Here is an 18,305-nt window from a genome sequence, read left to right on the forward strand (position 1 = left end):
AACTATTTAATAAGTTTCAGCGAGACATGCTGATGTATTGTATATAATAACATTCTAACACTTGTTAATGTATTTAATAATGATTAGGTGAGTTTGAATGGGAGATGCAAGGAGAGATGAGCGAAGTGACAACATCCTTGATGCTGAACGATGGTGCTGACGACGGTGTAGAGGAAGGCTCTCTGGAGCTTTTAGGATTTTCCGTAGACACTGTGAGAGACGACAGTGGCGTATCGAATACGAACGCGACGTCTCTGCCGGCTTTATTGCCGTCAGTTGAAAGTGTTGTACCCTTGCCAGCTTTACCATCAACAAGTGGTCAGCAATATTTTTTTTGATTAAATTATATATATAAATTATCTTTTAATAATCAAAAATATATTGTGTATTATTTAAAGTATATTCTATCAGACGTTTATAATGTCAATTATATGATTTTTTGTGAACCGTTTCATGAAATTTTCTCTATAATACTATTTAGAATAGTATATAGAAATAATCTAAGTACACAATATTGTTATAATATTTTATTACATTATAGTGGAATATGATTTGATTGTACCTGAAGATGGAGTCGTCGCTATACCCCGTAGTAACAGCGAGGATGATCTAACAGTACCTTTGCAAAGAGCTCTACCATCATCTGAAGAAGAATCTATGGCTCTAGCGATTGAATCGCCACCTTCGCCAAATAGTACGTGTTCATCTTTATTAGAATATCATTTTAATATAGCTTTTAAAAAAATTTATTTTTAAATAAATTTTATTCTAATCAATTTTAATGCATAAAATATGTTACATCTTGTAATATTTACAGTTTATTATTTTATTTATATTTTATATAATCTTTTACTAATAATTAGATGTAGTCAGTGGCCAACCTGCGTTACTACCAGCTCCTCTACGTCCAGCAGTTATGGCTGGAAATGAGATAGTCACGGCTAGTAGAATGGCACAGCCAGTTAACTACAGGACTACAGAAATTGTTCCATCCACATCAAATCCTCACAAACATTTTAAAAGGAGAGAGCCACAGGTAATAGAATACATGTCCTTTTTTATATAATATGTATATTTTTTGTACACACAATACACATGTTTGTTTTTACAAAGTACTCGTATATCTTCCAGGTTGGATTGATGCAACCACAAAGTGTAAAAGTGGGAGAGAGCATAATTTCTTTGCTGTTGAAGTTACATTCTCAACTATCGGGCGTACCGGACAGCTATAATCCCGAACAAAGTGCAATACCAGATAACGAAGCCGGTAGCAGTAGCAGCAGCAGTAGTTCTTTCGCGTCGCCGTCGTCGCTGAGCGACTCGCGGATTGGCGACGGGCCATTCTTTATATCACAGCTACTTAGGAAAATAGCGGATTTAGATCCTATGTGCAAACAAACTATTATCGAGACTAGGAATAAATTGTGGCCCCGCATGCAGGAATGCGAGGAGGATGAGCAGCGTGAGAAGGAAAATCGTGAACGGGAAGAGCGACGAAGGAGGGCGAAGGAGAGGCAACAAAAGTTGATGGCGGAATTCGCCAACAAACAGAAGCAATTTATGGAAAAAGCGATGAAAACCGGTAAAATAATTATATTAATATATTATATACATACAAGTTGTATATAAATTATTACAAAATAATTTTGTGATAGAATTTAATTTATATTTTATTTAAACAACAAAAATGTAAATTAAAAAGCAATAAATTCCTTTCTAATTTGGTTTTAAAAAGCTTTGATTTAGTTATTCAATTGATTAAATGCCTATTTCTTTATTTATTTTATAGAGGAAGCAAGTGCATCTGGAATGGACTGGGATCAGGAGGAGAACGCGACTAAACTGACTAGTAAAAAGGAATACGATTGTGTGATATGTAATCAAACTACTCCCAGCAGCGAGGACAAGCCAATGGGACTTGTTGTATTAGTTCAGGTAATGCGTTTTCTGTTTTTGTGTTAATTCTCAAAATATTTTATCTTTTATTACAGTACAAAGTAGTATTTTAATAGCATAAGATTTTTTTTTATTTTATACGAATTAGTATGATTTCTTGATACAGGCAACTAGTATTATTGGCCACGAACGACAAGAATCGGACAGGCTGGTTCTTCCCACATCTGATGAGGATCCAGCTATACCGAAAGGAAATACTAGGGGCGCTCATTTTGATCGCAGAATGGACGAAATGAGTCGTTTATTTCACACAGTAAGCAAATAGTACATATAATGATAGACATGTATTTTTAATACTTACTCAGTCTTTTACATATTTTCTTCAGTTATGAGAATAATTGTTTTTTATTACATTTTCCTCATATAACACTATATATATATTTTCTTGTGTTCTTGCAGTTTTCGTGGCTAATTTCAGTCAATCTAGGCTGGGAAGGCGGTGTCCATGTACAAACGTGCGGTCACCACCTGCACTTGGATTGTTTAAAATCCTATCTAGAATCTCTTCGTAGTCAGCAACGACAACAGAGTCTAGCAGTGGAACGGGGCGAGTACCTGTGTCCGCTCTGTCGACAGTTGGCCAATTCTGTTTTGCCGTTGTCGCCACAATTAGGCGAGTGCTCGGCAGTGGTGCGATCTCGTCACGCTTCCACAAAAACCATATTCGCAGACCTGAATACTTTCCTCAAAGAGGTACATCGAAATCCGGTACGTATTCTTTTTTTAACCATTTTATAATTCGAGAATAATTTATTTTGATATAAATATACATAAAATTTCAAGAATATCAAGAACGCATTTGCTGAGTATATCCATTGTTTACAGATCTCTTCAAATCTGGCTGTGGCGATGGGAAAAGCAATGGAGGACATGACGAGTTGCACGTATCTAAAATATAAGCAAAAGAACTGTAAACCTAGTCACCAAAGCTTGTTCCTTTTCGTAACTTCAGTAGCTCGAACCAATTTTGAGATCGAACTCGTGCAACGTGGCGGATCGTTGTGCGTTCCATCACCCACCACGATACCTCTAACACCTAAACGCGATTGCATAGGTACGTTAACATTTCTAGACTCATTGACTTATATCAATCGATTCACCTTATTTTCTTATTCATATTCTTTCATATATACTTAATATATGTATAATATTAATTTGTAGAAACACTAATCAAGAAAATACTTGTACCTTTCTTTCAGTCGCGCTTCTTCACGTCTTGGCGATGCATGCTCGTGTACTGATTACTTGGCCGGTGCATCATGTCTGGCAGCAGCTGTCTGGTATACCGCTGATAGAAGAACCGGCGCCTTCGTTCGCCTTGACGCCACGCGAAAGAGAGGTTCCTTTACTCTTGCGAGACCCAACCGCTATGCTTATTCAATTTATATTGTTGTTGCCGCTGCACCTGGATCAAAGTATGCATATTTCAATATATCAAATGGCCTTGATTTCGCGCTCACGTTCTACATTGCGACATGTTCTAATTAAAATTTCTGGGATTCTTCACTGTAGTTATATTTGATGTTATATTGAATGTTACGTTAAAAGTAAATGATTATAAAATCGTTTTCTTGGACTATGTATATGTCGAAATAGATGGCGTGATGCATATCCGGGATGTAATCGGACAGCGAATAAACTAATGTATTCTTTTTCCACAGCATATTTCTCAGGCGTAGTAAAGGTTCTTTATAACTTACTGTACTATCAAGTGATACTACAGATAAGTTGTAATTTCTCGCGAGCCGAACGAAACACAATTCTTAAAAGGAGATGTAACTGTGCTACCACGCCTTCGGAAACCATATTGGCCGAGATTATCGAATATTTTAGTGAGAGCGGAGTTTACTCTGGCCCAGATGACGATAAGCCGTCTACATCATCGTCTCCTACTTACGCCAGAGTAAAAACGCACTGTGTCGAGCAACAAGTATGCATTTTAAATCGAATAATACAGTTTTAATTTGTAATTTTTTTCTTTCAAAACGAATATTTTCTAAAATATTAATTGTCTTTATACATTTTAATATAATAATTAAACGATAATCTTTGAAAAAAGTTCGCGCAAATATACATATATTATATATATTATTTATACATTTAATTCTCCATCGATTTAGATCCAGTCGTTATGTTTGCCATTTCTGCGAGTGGCATCGTTGCTGCGTTATCACCTGTATGAACAGCCGTTACCGCTAATCAGAACGCAGCAGAGCGAGTTTGTGAGATTGGTGTACTATTTGGAGTTGGTCACGGAAGGGATGAGTTGGGAAAGCTTCGATTCAACGGTGGCGTTGAACTGGCAGGATCCAGAGGCGAGCGTCTCGGTGCCTCTTTTCTGGTGCGATCAGTTGCTCGCATTTCTTGCCAACTGGCAGAATCATCAACCGGCTCGTGGTCTCATCAGAGAGCAGCACATATCTTGGCATATGCCGAAGCTGCTGAGTCTTCCGAGAGAATACGAAAAAATCTTCACGGTAATCCAGTAGTTGGAAAATAATATTTTGCGTTTAAAGATATTATAAAAATCTGATAATTAACATGATACTTTATATATGAGACGTTTAAAGTAAGATTTCGGTATTATGCACCGTGCTTTGCATGTGTTTTTTTATATATTTAATAATATATATTATTTTTATTCAAATATACTATTTTTATTCGCATATATGGCTATTTATCTCCACGTAACTATATTATATCTCTTTTCTTTTTTAGTATTACCACGAACGACAGTGCAGCCAGTGTCATTCTGTCCCGCAGGAAATTAGTATTTGTTTATTATGCGGCACTATCGTCTGCCTCAAACAAAACTGTTGCAAACAAATGAATGTGTGCGAAGCTATTCAGGTGAGCACATTTTATAAATGCGCAAGAAAATAAAATATTATCTATGAAGCAAATAGCGAATTTATTTGTAAGAAAAAATTTATACAAATTTTATATATTCTTATACATTTATAGCATTCGATCGATTGTGGAGGTGGAACTGGCATCTATCTCGTAGTGACTTCTACTTACATTATCGTGATACGTGGTCGACGAGCATGTTTATGGGGATCTTTATATCTCGATGACTTCGAGGAGGAGGATAGAGATCTAAAGTGAGTACGATTCATTAAAAGAAAAAACGTTATAAATAATGATACAATTAAGTATTTATTACTTCAATGTTAATGACAATACAGTTTATTTTTCTCTTTCTTTTCCATATAACAATAGTTGTTAATTAGATTTCTAAAATAGAGGTAGTTTCTTGTTTAGTTTGTTACTATTACTTTATATTCATTAATAAAAATAATTTTATTGTTACAGACGTGGCAAGCCTCTATATCTTAGCCAGGACAGATATCAACTACTGGAGCAACAATGGCTGGCACATCGATTCGACCATACAAAGAAAACATGGGTGTGGCATCGCGACGCTCTGTGACCCCTCACAATGTTATCACACATCGCCCGTTACTCTTAATCTCAAAATCGAAGAAGACTTTGCCTTTCCCTTCTTCTTTTCTTTCTGTATTGCTCTCGATATTCCCGCAATTTATTCTCACGCAAAATGCCTCGCTCTTTCGCAGTAATGCCCGCGCGCTTTAGAGACTAACAGAAATAGATCACTCTTAATAGATATTATATATTTATTATGCAATCTAATAAATATAGTAGGCATAAAAATGACAAATGAAAGTATTACAAAAACATTCGTTTGAAAAAAAAATTGTCATGCATAATGACATCATGCATGATAACTTGAATAATGCATATTACTTATGTAGAAATTATGTATGATGCTCTCAAATTATAAAAACTTGTACATTTTATTTAAATATATACACCGGACCGTTCCCAATTTAATCTTTCCGCGTAATTATCTCTGAAACAAGTGGATACTAAAAAAAATCATTAAAAGCTAACGACTCTTTTTAAATTGCACACCAAACTGACGAATATATGAAATAGAGTAATTAATATGAGACTTTTTTTAATAGAGTAAAACTCTTCTCTCGACTGTACTGGCAAATATTATTTATTAAATAACGACGTTTCGACCCTTCTTTGAGTCCTAATCAAGTGATTTGTGAAAATAAAAATAAAATTAATGAGAGACTCAGTCTCTCATAACTCGTCTAAGAGTCTTGACGTATTGTCAAACCGACACTATATTCGTTCTTGACATCTTAAAATTATAATTTTATTTTTATTTTCACAAATTACTTGATTAGGACTCAAAGAAGGGTCGAAACATTGTGATTTAATAAATAATATTTGCCAGTACGGTCGAGAGAAGAGTTTTACTTTTTTAAATTCTGTCTGGCGATTCTCAAATATGTACGTTTTTATTTTTTTTAATAGCTACTAATTTTGGTGATTATTATAGGAAAGATTAGAATGAAATGCATGCATCTGTATATACATATATTATATCTTATATTATATATATATATATATATATATATATATATATATAAAATATATGTTCTAATAATTAAAAAAGTACTTATAATATGTAGCGTTTCTACTTTGTAGAAGAAAACAATATTTAAGTAATAATAATAATCGCAAAGAGATGAAACTCATGTATTGCTTCGAGTAATTGAATCACTCGTTTTGGAAATGGATAATAATTTCGAATTTATATATATATATATATTTACTTCTCAAACACTTCGCAGATACATGTATGTAAAGCAAACGCACATTTTCTCGCGAGTATTTATATTTTGTATGTAAAATACACTAATTTTCCAAATATTGCTATGAACAAGATCATATTGTTAGAAATGAGAATATGAAGGAAAGGAATGTCGAAGACTGATGTCTTTAGATGCTTTCTGTTCTATAGTTATATTTATGCCCGACGACAAAGATACTAGAAGAATCTATATAATATAATCAGAAATATTATTTTATTTACAAATCCTCTCCTGATATATTTAATCTTTATGGCATAAGAAAGGCAAAATTGTATAAATCGAAAATGAAAGATGTGAGAATGCGTCAAATGCATTAAATGTCGATCGAAAATTGTTGTCACGTGACAACAAGCGCATGACACGATAATAAAATCGATAATTCCTCGTTTTGGGATACAATATAGAGCTGTCCATTACGCCCAATATCAATAATACGAGGAATAAAATAAGATTAACATTTTGTTACATAGATATGTTACTATTACAAAAACAATGTAGAGAAAATTTCACTTCGGATTATTCTCCGATGCTATAGATTATAGATAAATGTAAAAAAATATTTGTTTTTAATATTTTATTCATGATATAAATTAATTACATACATGACTATGTATACAATTATTATAGATAATTGATTATATATATAAATTATAGATTCTTTTCATATAATAGACACAATTTTTATATTTGATCTGAGTTGCTTTTTGTTAAAATTATTTTTATTTTGAATATATATTAATTATATTTTTAATTGTTAAAAGTTATATATTATATAATAATATATTATATTATTTGGATATTAAATTTATAGATTACTAAAAACTATTAAATTTGTTTGTAATTATAAATTCATATTTCTTGATTATTTGCAAATAATTACACAAGTGCTCAAGAATTATTGGAAAATTTACTATATTATTAATAGTCTATAGCATTGGAATATACCGAAGAATTTGTTTTAAATTTGGATGTCATTTTGAATGACAATCCCCTTTTTTTACCATAGCACACATGTTGAATGAGATATTGATCTGCGGCGTATTGCTTGTTATCATTTACAATTTATATATCGGATATTTTTGAATAGCAGAGTAGTGATGTAAAATATTTCACATTTCTCTTGCAATTATAATTTTAATGACGAAATTTTTGATAAATTTCGAGTTTTCTTCTTTATTAAAAATAGTACCTGGTAGCAAATAATTTTCGTGAACTATACTAAGGGAGTAACAGAGAAACGGAAAATGAGAGAAATCATAAATATAAATTAAAAATTAGATTAATAGTTCGATTAATTTTAGTAATAAATAAAATCATATATATATATATATATATATATATATATATATATATATATATAATATTCAATTTTTATTTAATTTTATTATAAATTAAAAATGAGCAATTAATGAATAAATTATCTGTTTAAATTTATATTAAAATCAAGATTATGAGTTATGCGTGGATCATGCTGTATATATAAAATGTAGACTTCTCGATTTTAAACTCCCTATATATATGTTAGACATGTTATCAAAATGAGATTGCTTTTTCTAGAGTGCACTTTCGTATTGTAAATATGTAATAATAATATATAACTCGCTATATACTGCATCATGTAAGACAATGGCTCGCGAAACAAGATGATTTGTATATATAACTATATAATTATTTTTAGGGGTGTTTTTTGCTTTTAGTATATAAGAATCTATGATAAAACATGTATGATTAAAATAAAGACCAGAAAATTAAATTAAATTCTTAAATTAAATTTAATTAATTAAATTCTTTAATTAAATTTTTTTTATCTTTCATTTATCATTAAGAAATGCTTATACTTTTACAATCATATTCAAACAATTATATGCAATATAATGATAGCTGTATATATCATATATTTTCCACTGCATTTTTTTTTTTATAAATGTTAAGGATTTTCATATATACTCTTATATACTTTTTATAAGTTTAATATTCTTATTGCAAAAACTTATAAATCTTTAAAATAAAATTATGCAAAACTATTTTCAAAGAGGATAATAGAGAATAAATTTTCGAAAAGTACTCAAAAATTACTTAATTACATATTGATTTTACTAAAAAAAAAAATGTTGAAAAACGAACAAGGAACTATGTCAATTCTAAATATCCTTAAATTTAAAACTTGCGCTTCACAAATTATTTTTATTAATTATTGCAGTTATTTGAAAAAGAAAAAGATTTACAATTATCATTACTTTTATTATATACCTTAAATGTAACAATTTTGTTATATCATATTCACATCTTTTTTTTTATATTCATTACAATAGGTAAAAAAAAGGAAAGAAAGAAAGTAAATTTTGAGGACAAGTATGAATGGACAAGGAACTTATAAATGTGAAACGCATTTAGAATTGCGGATAATTCAGTTAGTCTATTTCTGAGAGTTGCCCTGATGACACACCAAGAAGACAGAGTGTGCAATCTTAAGGCATAACTGTCCGCATGCAAGTTTTATAAAATGATCTGGGGATAAGTTAAATAACTTCCCCAGTGATGATTCTTGATACAGGAATGTAAGACAGCACATTTTACAATATTGTACGTGAAGTCAAAAAAAATTACATATTAATAATTTGTGTCTGTATGTATATAATATATATATATGCATAGTAAACTTGTCCATCTTTTTTTTTTTATGATAGTCACTTTCACTTTAAGAAATATTAGAACGAAATAATAAGCCTTCTCTTCTCCCCTAATTCAATTAATGACCACCTGTTTGTTCTTGATATACTTCAATCACATCATCATTCTCCATTTCAAGCTGAAATCAATACAGATTTGATTAAAAATACCTTCAATTCATTCATAAATACATCTATTCTTACATATACATATATAAATACAAATGTTTTCAATTTCACATTTAAGTATATAATACATATTTTTTAATGTTTTCTAATTAATTTCAAATCTATTTTTTTAAATATTCAAAAATATTTAATTTAAAAATAATATATATATATATATATATATATATATAACATTCTTAAATTTTAATTAATTAGAAATTGAGGATTTTAAAGAAAACTGAAATTGTTTTTCTATTAATCCTACATATTAATTTACCTGCTTTGGTGTTTCATCATCATTGATTCTTTTACCATCAAAAAGAAACCTAAGCGATGTCATAGGTACACCCTGAAAAGAATTAAATTCATTATTACATGTGAATAACACACTTAACAAATAAAATTAGCAAGTCTTGTAATCCAGTATATAAAATCTCAGAGACCACTACAGATTGAAAAAAATATATTTTTCAAACAATTAATATTTGCACAAAACATTCAGTTTATTCAATGTACAAAAACTATTGTTATTGCACAAAAAAAAAATTCTTAAGGTCAAGAAGGTCTGTATACATTCCTACACACATTATTATGAAAAAATATTAATAAACTAAAAAAAAAAATCTCAAGATATACAAATTTGTTTCTACATCATTTTTAGAACATTTTTCACACAGATTAAAGAAAATAAGAAAACCTACCACACGATCACTGTAGGACTTCTTTAGCTTGCCCATTTGAGTGGTCATCTTTACCCTAAAGTGAATTTCATTGCTGTCCTGGAAGAGAAGAGAAAGAAAGACAGGAGATCTCTCGTGCAGTCTAAAGTCGCGAAATTGAGGTATACACATGCAAAAAAATGATCGCTTACATTTCCGACGACTTTGAGCTTGATGTACTCCGAATTTGCGTCGCCTGGGCCGGCTTCGGGCTTTTGTTCCTAATGGTACACGGCAAGGTTAGAGCGCTAGTTTAAACACTCGGCAAAACGATGTAAGAGATTGACGGAATTTTTAATTGTCGCAAAATTGCGCGCTCGCGACCGAAGTCTCGGACGGCGAAGACGAGGGTAGTGCCGCCGAACGTGCGGCCCTCGCGGATTGCTTACCTGATTGTCGGACATCGTTTATCAATTAAATTACAACAAACTTCTTCACCACGCGCCAGAATGCTAACCAAACACAAGCTCGCAATATGGCGCCCGAGCTTTTGTCAGTTTCACAACCTATTTCGGCCAACTACTCGCTTCTCGTGCCGGGAACGAAATATCGTAACGGTCACGCGTCGTTCGCAAACGTATCCGTTTTTCCACGATATATACGAAGAGATACGTTGAGGTGGGAAGTTGGCTTGGCTTGGCTCGGGAAAGCCGCGAAGCTCGCGCGAACGTAGCTGAAAAAGTTGAAGACTACAAATCACCAGAATTCCTGTTTCCTGATTGGTGGAATTTTCGATCGTCATCTTCAATCTCGATCTTCGATTGTTTCAGAAATTTTCGAAGGCGTCTCTTTAGAGGGAATCATTTTCTCGCGTTTTCTTCCATCTGTGTTAGTTGTATGGTTTATGGCATAATTTGCAGGCTAGGTTTCTCTGTTTTGGAGACATGAGATTTACAGGTTTTCTGTAAATGAATGAAGCGAGAAATGTCAAATATTATATGCATATTATTAATCTTTGTAATTAAGATGCATCCATAAAGGATTGACAACATTTTTATTTATCTTCTTTTCCTTATTGATTATTTTATAAAAAATATTTACTTTTCTTTTGCAATATTTGTAATGAAAGAAGATAAGAGACAAGATTATATATATTTTTTTCTTAAAACGTTTAAGTATCGGGAATTATGTCTTCGAGTGACGAAACAAGTGTTGTAATTGAAAATCATAAAGATAGGAACGATAAAAAGAGTTTACGCAAACAGAAACGTGCTCATCACAGACTAGTTAGAGATATGAACATTAAATGCTCTGATCGACCCACTCAGGTAAATATCAGTATGTTATTGTAATGGAAAGTTTTATTGTCGAGATCATTAATATTTTATATTATTAACTTTGTATTTTATTCTACAGCACTTGATGATATGTAACGGTGGTTTAGTTACCGGTATTAAAAGGGAAACATTGCAATGCGTATTAGATGCACTGATCTCCAAGTATGTTTTGTTAATGCCAACAGGCAAGTCATACTGTTTCATAACATGCAATTCAAAAGAGGATGCGATATGTGTATATAATTATGTTCATGGACGTATTAAGCTTCCTGGTCAAAATGGACCATTATATGTATGCTATACTGAAACAGGTAGGCAGTGTTATGATAATATTTAAATAGAAGTATTACAGATAAAGTGTTAAAGCAGTGTAATAACATAATAATATTTTAGCTCCTAGCATAGACAATGTTACGCTCAATTCTACATTTCCACCTGGTCTTACTTTAATAGAGAATTTTATAACAAAGGAGCAAGAAGAAACTTTGTTAAGGACACTCAATTGGGAAAACGAATGTGGTAAAATATGCTAAGAGTATATTTAAAAAATACAAGCTAATGAAGGAAGATAATCTGAAAGAAATATATATACTGTTGCAGAATCTGTCTCATCACAGTTGAAACATAGACAAGTAAAACATTTTGGATATGAGTTTGAATATGGCACAAATATGGTGAATCCTGAAAATCCAATCGCGCCGATTCCACAGGATTACAAGTTCCTGCAAACTCTATTCAACAAGCATAATCATAAATATATATATGATCAGCTGACCATCAACAAATATCTACCTGGACAAGGTGACAGCTCTTCTGTCTTTGTCAGTTCATAAATTTCATGTTTATTTCTTAGAAATGTTTAAAAAAGTGAATAAATATTATAGTTTTTCTTCTGTATAAATTCTTCAAATACTGACTTCTCACAATTAATTATATCAATTCATATAAATTGAATTATATGCTCATTAAGTTTAATTTAACTAATAATTTATCACTTATTCATTATATGTTAGTAAGTAATGTTCTTAATTTATATAAAATATTAATTGTAATGAAAAATTTTAATAAATTTGCACAAATTTATGGACTGATTTGGAAAATAAAAACTATTCAAAATAGCTAATTGTACAACATTTCAAGGTATACCACCACACATTGATACACACAGTGTCTTCGAAGATACGATACTATCCTTGTCACTAGGTTCTGCATGTATCATGAACTTCAAAAAGGAAGATCATAATCTCAATGTATACCTGCCAACTAGATCTTTGTTGATCATGACAGAGGAGGCAAGATATGCATGGACACATGGCATCTGTCCCCGTCATAGTGATGTAATTGAGACAAAGAATGGACCCACAACACGGGAACGCGGCATCAGAGTGTCCTTCACCTTCAGGAAGGTGCGACGAGGTGGCTGTTGTTGTAATTTCAAAAAATACTGTGATACAAGATCCGATACTTCTAATTTCGTTGATGCCAAGACAGCATCAGGACTGGAAGATTCGTATGTACATAAGGTACATAGATTGTGGCTGAAATTTATGAAAATATATTTTATTATTATATTGAAATTGCTTTTCTTAGGTTTATGAGAAAATATCTAATCACTTTAGTGAGACGCGACACAAACAATGGCCTAATGTAACAAAGTTCCTTGAAAGTTTAGAAGAAGGCACATTGCTGTTGGATGTAGGCTGTGGTAATGGCAAATATCTTTATGGAGATCGAAATATATATAAGGTATTGTTATTCAAATCATTTTAGTACTTAATCAACTGAAATATATACATTTATATACATAATTAAAAAATTAAAAAAATATATATATAATAAAATAAAATGTAAAAAAAGTTAGCACATTGAAGCAAGCCATCAGAACATTATCTCTAAGGATCCTTTCAGGTGGGATGTGATCGTAGTTCCGGACTGACGGATATATGTTGTAAGCGAGGCTTCGAAGTTCTCCAATGTGATTGTCTGTATTTGCCATACAGAGATAATTCTGTGGATGCAGCCATCAGTATTGCGGTGATTCATCATCTTTCCACTCCGGAACGGAGACGACGCGCCATTTCCGAAATGGTTAGAGTGTTAAGACCAACAGGAAAATGCTTGATTTATGTGTGGGCGAAAGAGCAGCGCAAGGATTCTACGGATTCATGCTATTTGAAGTACGGAAAAAAGAACAAAGACGAGACCGAAAAGCTTGATCAGAGTGAAATCAATCACGAGAACATTTCCCAATATTGCTTAACATTGCCGGTTCATGAAAACAGAACAAACTTTGCTCACAGCGACATGTTAGTTCCTTGGAAAAAAAAGGACGGCGAACGTTTCTTGAGGTATTATCATGTATTTCAAGAAAATGAACTCGCAAAACTATGCATGGAAGTATTTGCAGTCATGATTAAGGAAGTCTACTACGATCAAGGTAATTGGTGTGTCATTTTAGAAAAATGTATGAAAGTAGCATAAAATAAAAAAAACTAGATTTATAACAAATAATTAATCATCTTAAAAGATTTATTTCACACACATCTTTTTTTTACATTGCTGCATCGATTTAATCGCTGTCATCCACTGAAATAAATAAAAAAGTATGTTTTAAAATTATTTAAATATCTATAGAATTTAGTTTTCCTATCATATGACACTAAATGACATTTGCTAATCAAAAACAAAAATTTTCTTCTTTATAAATTCTGTTATAAAGTTTTCCAAATTTTTATAACATAATCTTTGTTTCTTTTTAAATATTAGTTTAAGATGATTTTATATTAATTTTATATTAATTTTTGAATCTAGAATCAATCAAAGAAAAATGGAACAATCTATTAATGATTATATATTTGTATGATGTATCATTAATAGTTATAAATTAATTTGTATTCTTTAAGTTAAAAAAAATATTTAAAATAAAAGATGAAAAGATCGTTTTATATTCAGTCTTTGATGTCAAATTTTTTTTTCATCATTTAACTAGATCATAATAGCTTCCATTTTTCTTTTTTAAAAAAAAAGAAGAAATCAATATTTATAATACCTAAATCTATCACTATGGGTTTTTTTTCTGAGGCCGGCGATTCAAGGCACTGATTGTCTGAATCCGAGTCATACATATTGCTATAATTTTCTTCTGTCTTAATTGAATCCTGCAAGAATATTATAACAATTATTCATGATGTCAATTAGCAAACAAGAAAATTACTAAAATTAAGTACGTAACTTAATAGTAAGAGAGAAGCCAATATTGTAAGCAATACTTCTTTTCATACTTACATCGACAACAGGTATTAATTCAGCAGTTCCTTCTTTGTATTTTATAATACAGCTCTTGTTCTCATGTTCTATTTCCATATAGTCATCTATACATTTTTATCATTAAATAAAATATTTAAAGTGCACACTTTTTATAAATTACGAATTATTAAATCGAATTGAGAAACTTAAAATAAAAAAATAGAATTAATTTTAATTTTAATCATTTTAATTCAATTTTAATATAATGAAAACAAAATTAATTTAAATTTTATTATTTATAATTTTAATTGTATATAAAAAATATAATTAGATAAAAATTAAAAATATACCTTCTACCATAGTTGTCGCGTCCCATTTTCGTAACTTAATAGTAATGTGATCACCTATCATTGTTGTAACCTTATCAGTTTGAATGCTTTCTTTAAATCGACATGTGTTGTTATTATCTTTTTTGTATCTGAAATAAAGAGCATAAACTGAATTCACAAATTTAAAAACTTGTTTTTCTCTTTTTAATACATAATTACAAAATAAAAAATTGTTTTTATTGCATTAATTGGTTAATTGATTTGATTACATTCATCTGATGAAAAGATATAGAATATTGTGTGTTGTGTGTTTTAATTCATATATTAATAACTGTTCCAAGTTATTATATTTTATATATTAAGAAAATATTTTTAAAAATTATAAACTTAAGAGATTATATATGTTGAGATTTTATATATATACTTACCGTGATTGTACATCTTTAGTTACAGCCTCCTTAATCTGTTGCACTAAATTAGCTGCATAACTTGCTGCATGATTAGAAACAGCAGATATAACGTCTTCGACCGTCATAGTTTTCGTTAAATAATCGAAATGCAAACTGCAGAGTTCTTTATAAGAATTCATGCCAAGAGTAAGTTCGGCAACACCAACTCTTTCTTCAGTATATGTTGGATCCATTATGGTGTTGCCACTGAAAGAGAAAGATATTGTATTATTTATATATATATTGTCTTAGAAAATATTGAACTTTATTGATGTATTCTTAAACAAGATTAAAATTAATTATGATTAAGTTATGTTAATAAAAATTTAAAGAGCAAATAATATAGACTGTTTACCTTTCAAAAGTTATAAAAGATATACAAACTGGATAGTGAAATAATGTTAATGGAAGAAAATCTTTTTCGGATGCTGAATGTATAATAATTTCCTCGCCAGTAGAAGTAACGTCTGGTCTATGGAAATGCATAAGAGCAGCAAGTGCTGCTATAGAAGCACAGTCAATCAAGTTCCCATCATGATTTATGATATTAACATCAAGTCTTAAATTCCATACCTAAAGAAAAAACACATTTTATGTACATATATAAACATATACTGTACAATATTTAATACTAAATATTAGTATGCAGTAACCTTCTTGTCTGCTACAATACAAAGAGATTCCAAGTCTACGCACTTTGAATCTTTGAAACACTTTTCCAACTGTCTACTGATCAATATGGCAGCCTCAGATGGTCTGCCACTTTCAAAGTGTTGTGCTGCTAATGGAGCAAGTTCAACATTTATATATATTGTGCCTTCATTAGGGCGAGCAGTTTTTGGTTGTTGTATGTCACATGACACTTGTGCTATTGCTCTGTAAAAAGATACTCCTTTAATTATATATATTTATTAAAGATAGAGATGATCCGTATAACGTTAAATAAATTTACTTAGTATGTCCAAGAGACACCATACAACATCCCCATTTGGAGCCAAAATAAATCTTCACTGGTCGTGCTTCTAATAATCTTCGGCCATCTAATCTCTGAAATAATATTAAATGTTCTATAGAATTTTATATCTATTTTCGTTAATATAATTTATAATAAAATATATGTCTCCATAAGTAAATATAAATATTTTAATTAATTAAAATCCCAAAAATTTAATATAAAAAAAATAAATTTATGTATACCGTTTCCTCTTCTATACATTTGTTTACAAAATTTCGTTCACAATTTGTGAGTAGAACTTCTCTCATTTTTTCTCAAATCTTTTTTCAAATTATCGCAAATATTTCTTAAAAACTTTATTATCGAAAATAAATAAGTTTCACAATATTATACAAAAAAAATCAATTTATTACTCAATTTGTTTTTAATACTAAAAGATAACCTATATGAATGAACCTAAGAATAATTCAAATATAGATAGTTGATACGCGAAATGAGTGTCTGTCTCAACTTGGTTCCGATAGTTCGGAAATGAACCATATCACGGGATCACACGGAACCGAACCATTTAAGGGAGCAGACGGCGTGTGAAAGGTTTCTCATCATGAATAATATTTAGTTCATGCCATAAAGTTTGTGATCGTATTTATCATCAGCATGCCACTTTCATAGGATCTGAATTACAAATCGCCAAAATGTAAAATCTAAAGAAGAAAGAAGCAAATTTCTTCGTGTGGAAAAGTGAGACCCACCGAACACTGCCCCTGTATTCGAGGACCCTCCGAGATATCGAAAGATTATCGTAGGAAGCTTAGAGAACCCAAGAAGACTTGCGGAATTAGTCGAATCTTAATTGAAATGCTGAGTTGTCAAAACTAAACAAAATAACTTGACTGGTTTGCCGCTGTTGCATACATGTCAATACACTAAATTGTTTGATTACATTACCAGACATGACTATTTCCTGGTCGAATCAGTCAATAACATTGTGTCATGGGGACCGGCACCGAATTCGAAGATTGGCCCCCGTGTGGATCGCGTGTTGTGTGTGTCTTGGGTTCATGTGCATGACAGACCCGGATAGGAGACGATGAACGTGGAGAGAGCAATTGTTCAGGAACTGTGGCCTAATGTGATGCATACGCTGAAACGTATTACCTTCAAAACATCAGAGCTGCTTCGAACGAAGTGTTCTAGTGCATAACACATTGATGAAATGTGTATAACAAGTGTTCAAAAATCCTGTATCTCACTAAGATTGGCAATAATGTTATTAAAGGGGATACCTACCCCATGAAATTTATTAATAAGATTAAGGCTCATAAGCTCGTTAGAATTTTCAAACTTATCTGCTTTCATTTTCTGATATGTAAAATATATTACTTACCAGTTATAATTAATTAATCGAAATAAAATGATTTAATACTCAAAATAGTGATATAATTATCAGTCACCATATTAATTATAACTTTCAGAAGATTAGAAATACAATATACATGAGAATTAAATAGGTATTTAACTATCTAATGATAGATTGTTAAACTTATTGAATTAATTTTTCGATTATAATTTAAAAATTTTACACGAAGGCTGGTAATAATCATAGTTATCTCTAACATGTGTGTAAGACCTTAATAACTTTCGACATTAATTTCTCAATTCTATTAGTTATGTTTGCTGGATGGATATCAAGCCACATGGAAATACGGCACGGCTTATGCAGATATCCATTCTATTAGTGCAATTTCAAGTCCTATTTTTCAAGTAGACTTTGTACAGTTTATAAAATTTTTCTTAATCGTTTCACGAATTTATTATATTTGTTATACGCAATATATATTAA

At 30.8% G+C, this 18,305-nt stretch overlaps 4 protein-coding genes across 5 annotated transcripts in view; 2 read left to right on the top strand and 2 right to left on the bottom strand.

The window, feature by feature from the left end:
• Positions 1-8,408, top strand: part of Ubr3 (Ubr3 ubiquitin ligase) — a 28,496-nt gene extending 20,088 nt beyond the window's left edge. For both annotated transcript variants that reach the window (XM_029317669.2, XM_029317670.2), the window contains exons 15-28: positions 88-318; positions 542-694; positions 864-1,036; positions 1,132-1,582; positions 1,790-1,935; positions 2,063-2,209; positions 2,356-2,664; positions 2,782-3,010; positions 3,156-3,371; positions 3,618-3,886; positions 4,077-4,433; positions 4,675-4,806; positions 4,921-5,060; positions 5,272-8,408. In XM_029317669.2, coding sequence (XP_029173502.2) covers positions 88-318; positions 542-694; positions 864-1,036; positions 1,132-1,582; positions 1,790-1,935; positions 2,063-2,209; positions 2,356-2,664; positions 2,782-3,010; positions 3,156-3,371; positions 3,618-3,886; positions 4,077-4,433; positions 4,675-4,806; positions 4,921-5,060; positions 5,272-5,389 — 3,071 coding nt within the window. In that variant the 3' untranslated portion in view covers positions 5,390-8,408. The remainder of the gene's footprint in view (positions 1-87; positions 319-541; positions 695-863; positions 1,037-1,131; positions 1,583-1,789; positions 1,936-2,062; positions 2,210-2,355; positions 2,665-2,781; positions 3,011-3,155; positions 3,372-3,617; positions 3,887-4,076; positions 4,434-4,674; positions 4,807-4,920; positions 5,061-5,271) is intronic.
• Positions 8,409-8,870: 462 nt separating this feature from the next.
• Positions 8,871-10,795, bottom strand: LOC114942322 (small ubiquitin-related modifier). The gene is made up of 5 exons (XM_029317662.2): positions 10,596-10,795; positions 10,359-10,427; positions 10,189-10,266; positions 9,765-9,836; positions 8,871-9,459 (listed from the first exon to the last, which is right to left on the bottom strand). Exons 1-5 carry the CDS (start codon positions 10,608-10,610, stop codon positions 9,400-9,402), a joined length of 294 nt encoding a protein of 97 aa, XP_029173495.1. The 5' UTR covers positions 10,611-10,795; the 3' UTR covers positions 8,871-9,399.
• Positions 10,796-11,024: 229 nt separating this feature from the next.
• On the top strand, positions 11,025-13,994 carry LOC114942320 (tRNA (carboxymethyluridine(34)-5-O)-methyltransferase alkbh8). The gene is made up of 7 exons (XM_029317660.2): positions 11,025-11,474; positions 11,563-11,794; positions 11,877-12,002; positions 12,084-12,284; positions 12,624-13,006; positions 13,074-13,229; positions 13,392-13,994. Exons 1-7 carry the CDS (start codon positions 11,334-11,336, stop codon positions 13,962-13,964), a joined length of 1,812 nt encoding a protein of 603 aa, XP_029173493.2. The 5' UTR covers positions 11,025-11,333; the 3' UTR covers positions 13,965-13,994.
• On the bottom strand, positions 13,995-16,943 carry Rrp45 (exosome complex component Rrp45). The gene is made up of 9 exons (XM_029317661.2): positions 16,705-16,943; positions 16,460-16,554; positions 16,161-16,383; positions 15,863-16,080; positions 15,487-15,714; positions 15,080-15,207; positions 14,769-14,854; positions 14,533-14,641; positions 13,995-14,069 (listed from the first exon to the last, which is right to left on the bottom strand). The coding sequence occupies exons 1-9, from the start codon at positions 16,768-16,770 to the stop codon at positions 14,053-14,055; spliced, it is 1,170 nt and encodes a 389-aa protein (XP_029173494.2). The 5' UTR covers positions 16,771-16,943; the 3' UTR covers positions 13,995-14,052.
• Positions 16,944-18,305: the final 1,362 nt, after the last annotated feature.

Source organism: Nylanderia fulva, unplaced genomic scaffold, assembly GCF_048542155.1.
Source record: "Nylanderia fulva isolate GAGA-0341 unplaced genomic scaffold, ASM4854215v1 Scaffold21, whole genome shotgun sequence".
Taxonomy (NCBI): Eukaryota; Metazoa; Arthropoda; class Insecta; order Hymenoptera; family Formicidae; genus Nylanderia; species Nylanderia fulva.

What these genes read in the sequence shown, in the direction of transcription:
- LOC114942320 (XM_029317660.2), top strand. Translation starts at nt 11,334, where the DNA reads ATGTCTTCGAGTGACGAAACAAGTGTTGTAATTGAAAATCATAAAGAT. An exon ending in CAAATATCTACCTGGACAAG is followed by an intron (nt 12,285 to 12,623) that starts GTGACAGCTCTT and finishes CAACATTTCAAG; the next exon opens with GTATACCACCACACATTGAT. An exon ending in GAGATCGAAATATATATAAG is followed by an intron (nt 13,230 to 13,391) that starts GTATTGTTATTC and finishes GGATCCTTTCAG; the next exon opens with GTGGGATGTGATCGTAGTTC.
- LOC114942322 (XM_029317662.2), bottom strand. An exon ending in AGCTCAAAGTCGTCGGAAAT is followed by an intron (nt 10,267 to 10,358) that starts GTAAGCGATCAT and finishes CTTCTCTTCCAG; the next exon opens with GACAGCAATGAAATTCACTT. An exon ending in ATGATGAAACACCAAAGCAG is followed by an intron (nt 9,460 to 9,764) that starts GTAAATTAATAT and finishes TATTGATTTCAG; the next exon opens with CTTGAAATGGAGAATGATGA.
- Rrp45 (XM_029317661.2), bottom strand. Translation starts at nt 16,770, where the DNA reads ATGAGAGAAGTTCTACTCACAAATTGTGAACGAAATTTTGTAAACAAA. An exon ending in AATGTATAGAAGAGGAAACG is followed by an intron (nt 16,555 to 16,704) that starts GTATACATAAAT and finishes ATATTATTTCAG; the next exon opens with AGATTAGATGGCCGAAGATT. An exon ending in GTATTGTAGCAGACAAGAAG is followed by an intron (nt 16,081 to 16,160) that starts GTTACTGCATAC and finishes TTTTTTCTTTAG; the next exon opens with GTATGGAATTTAAGACTTGA.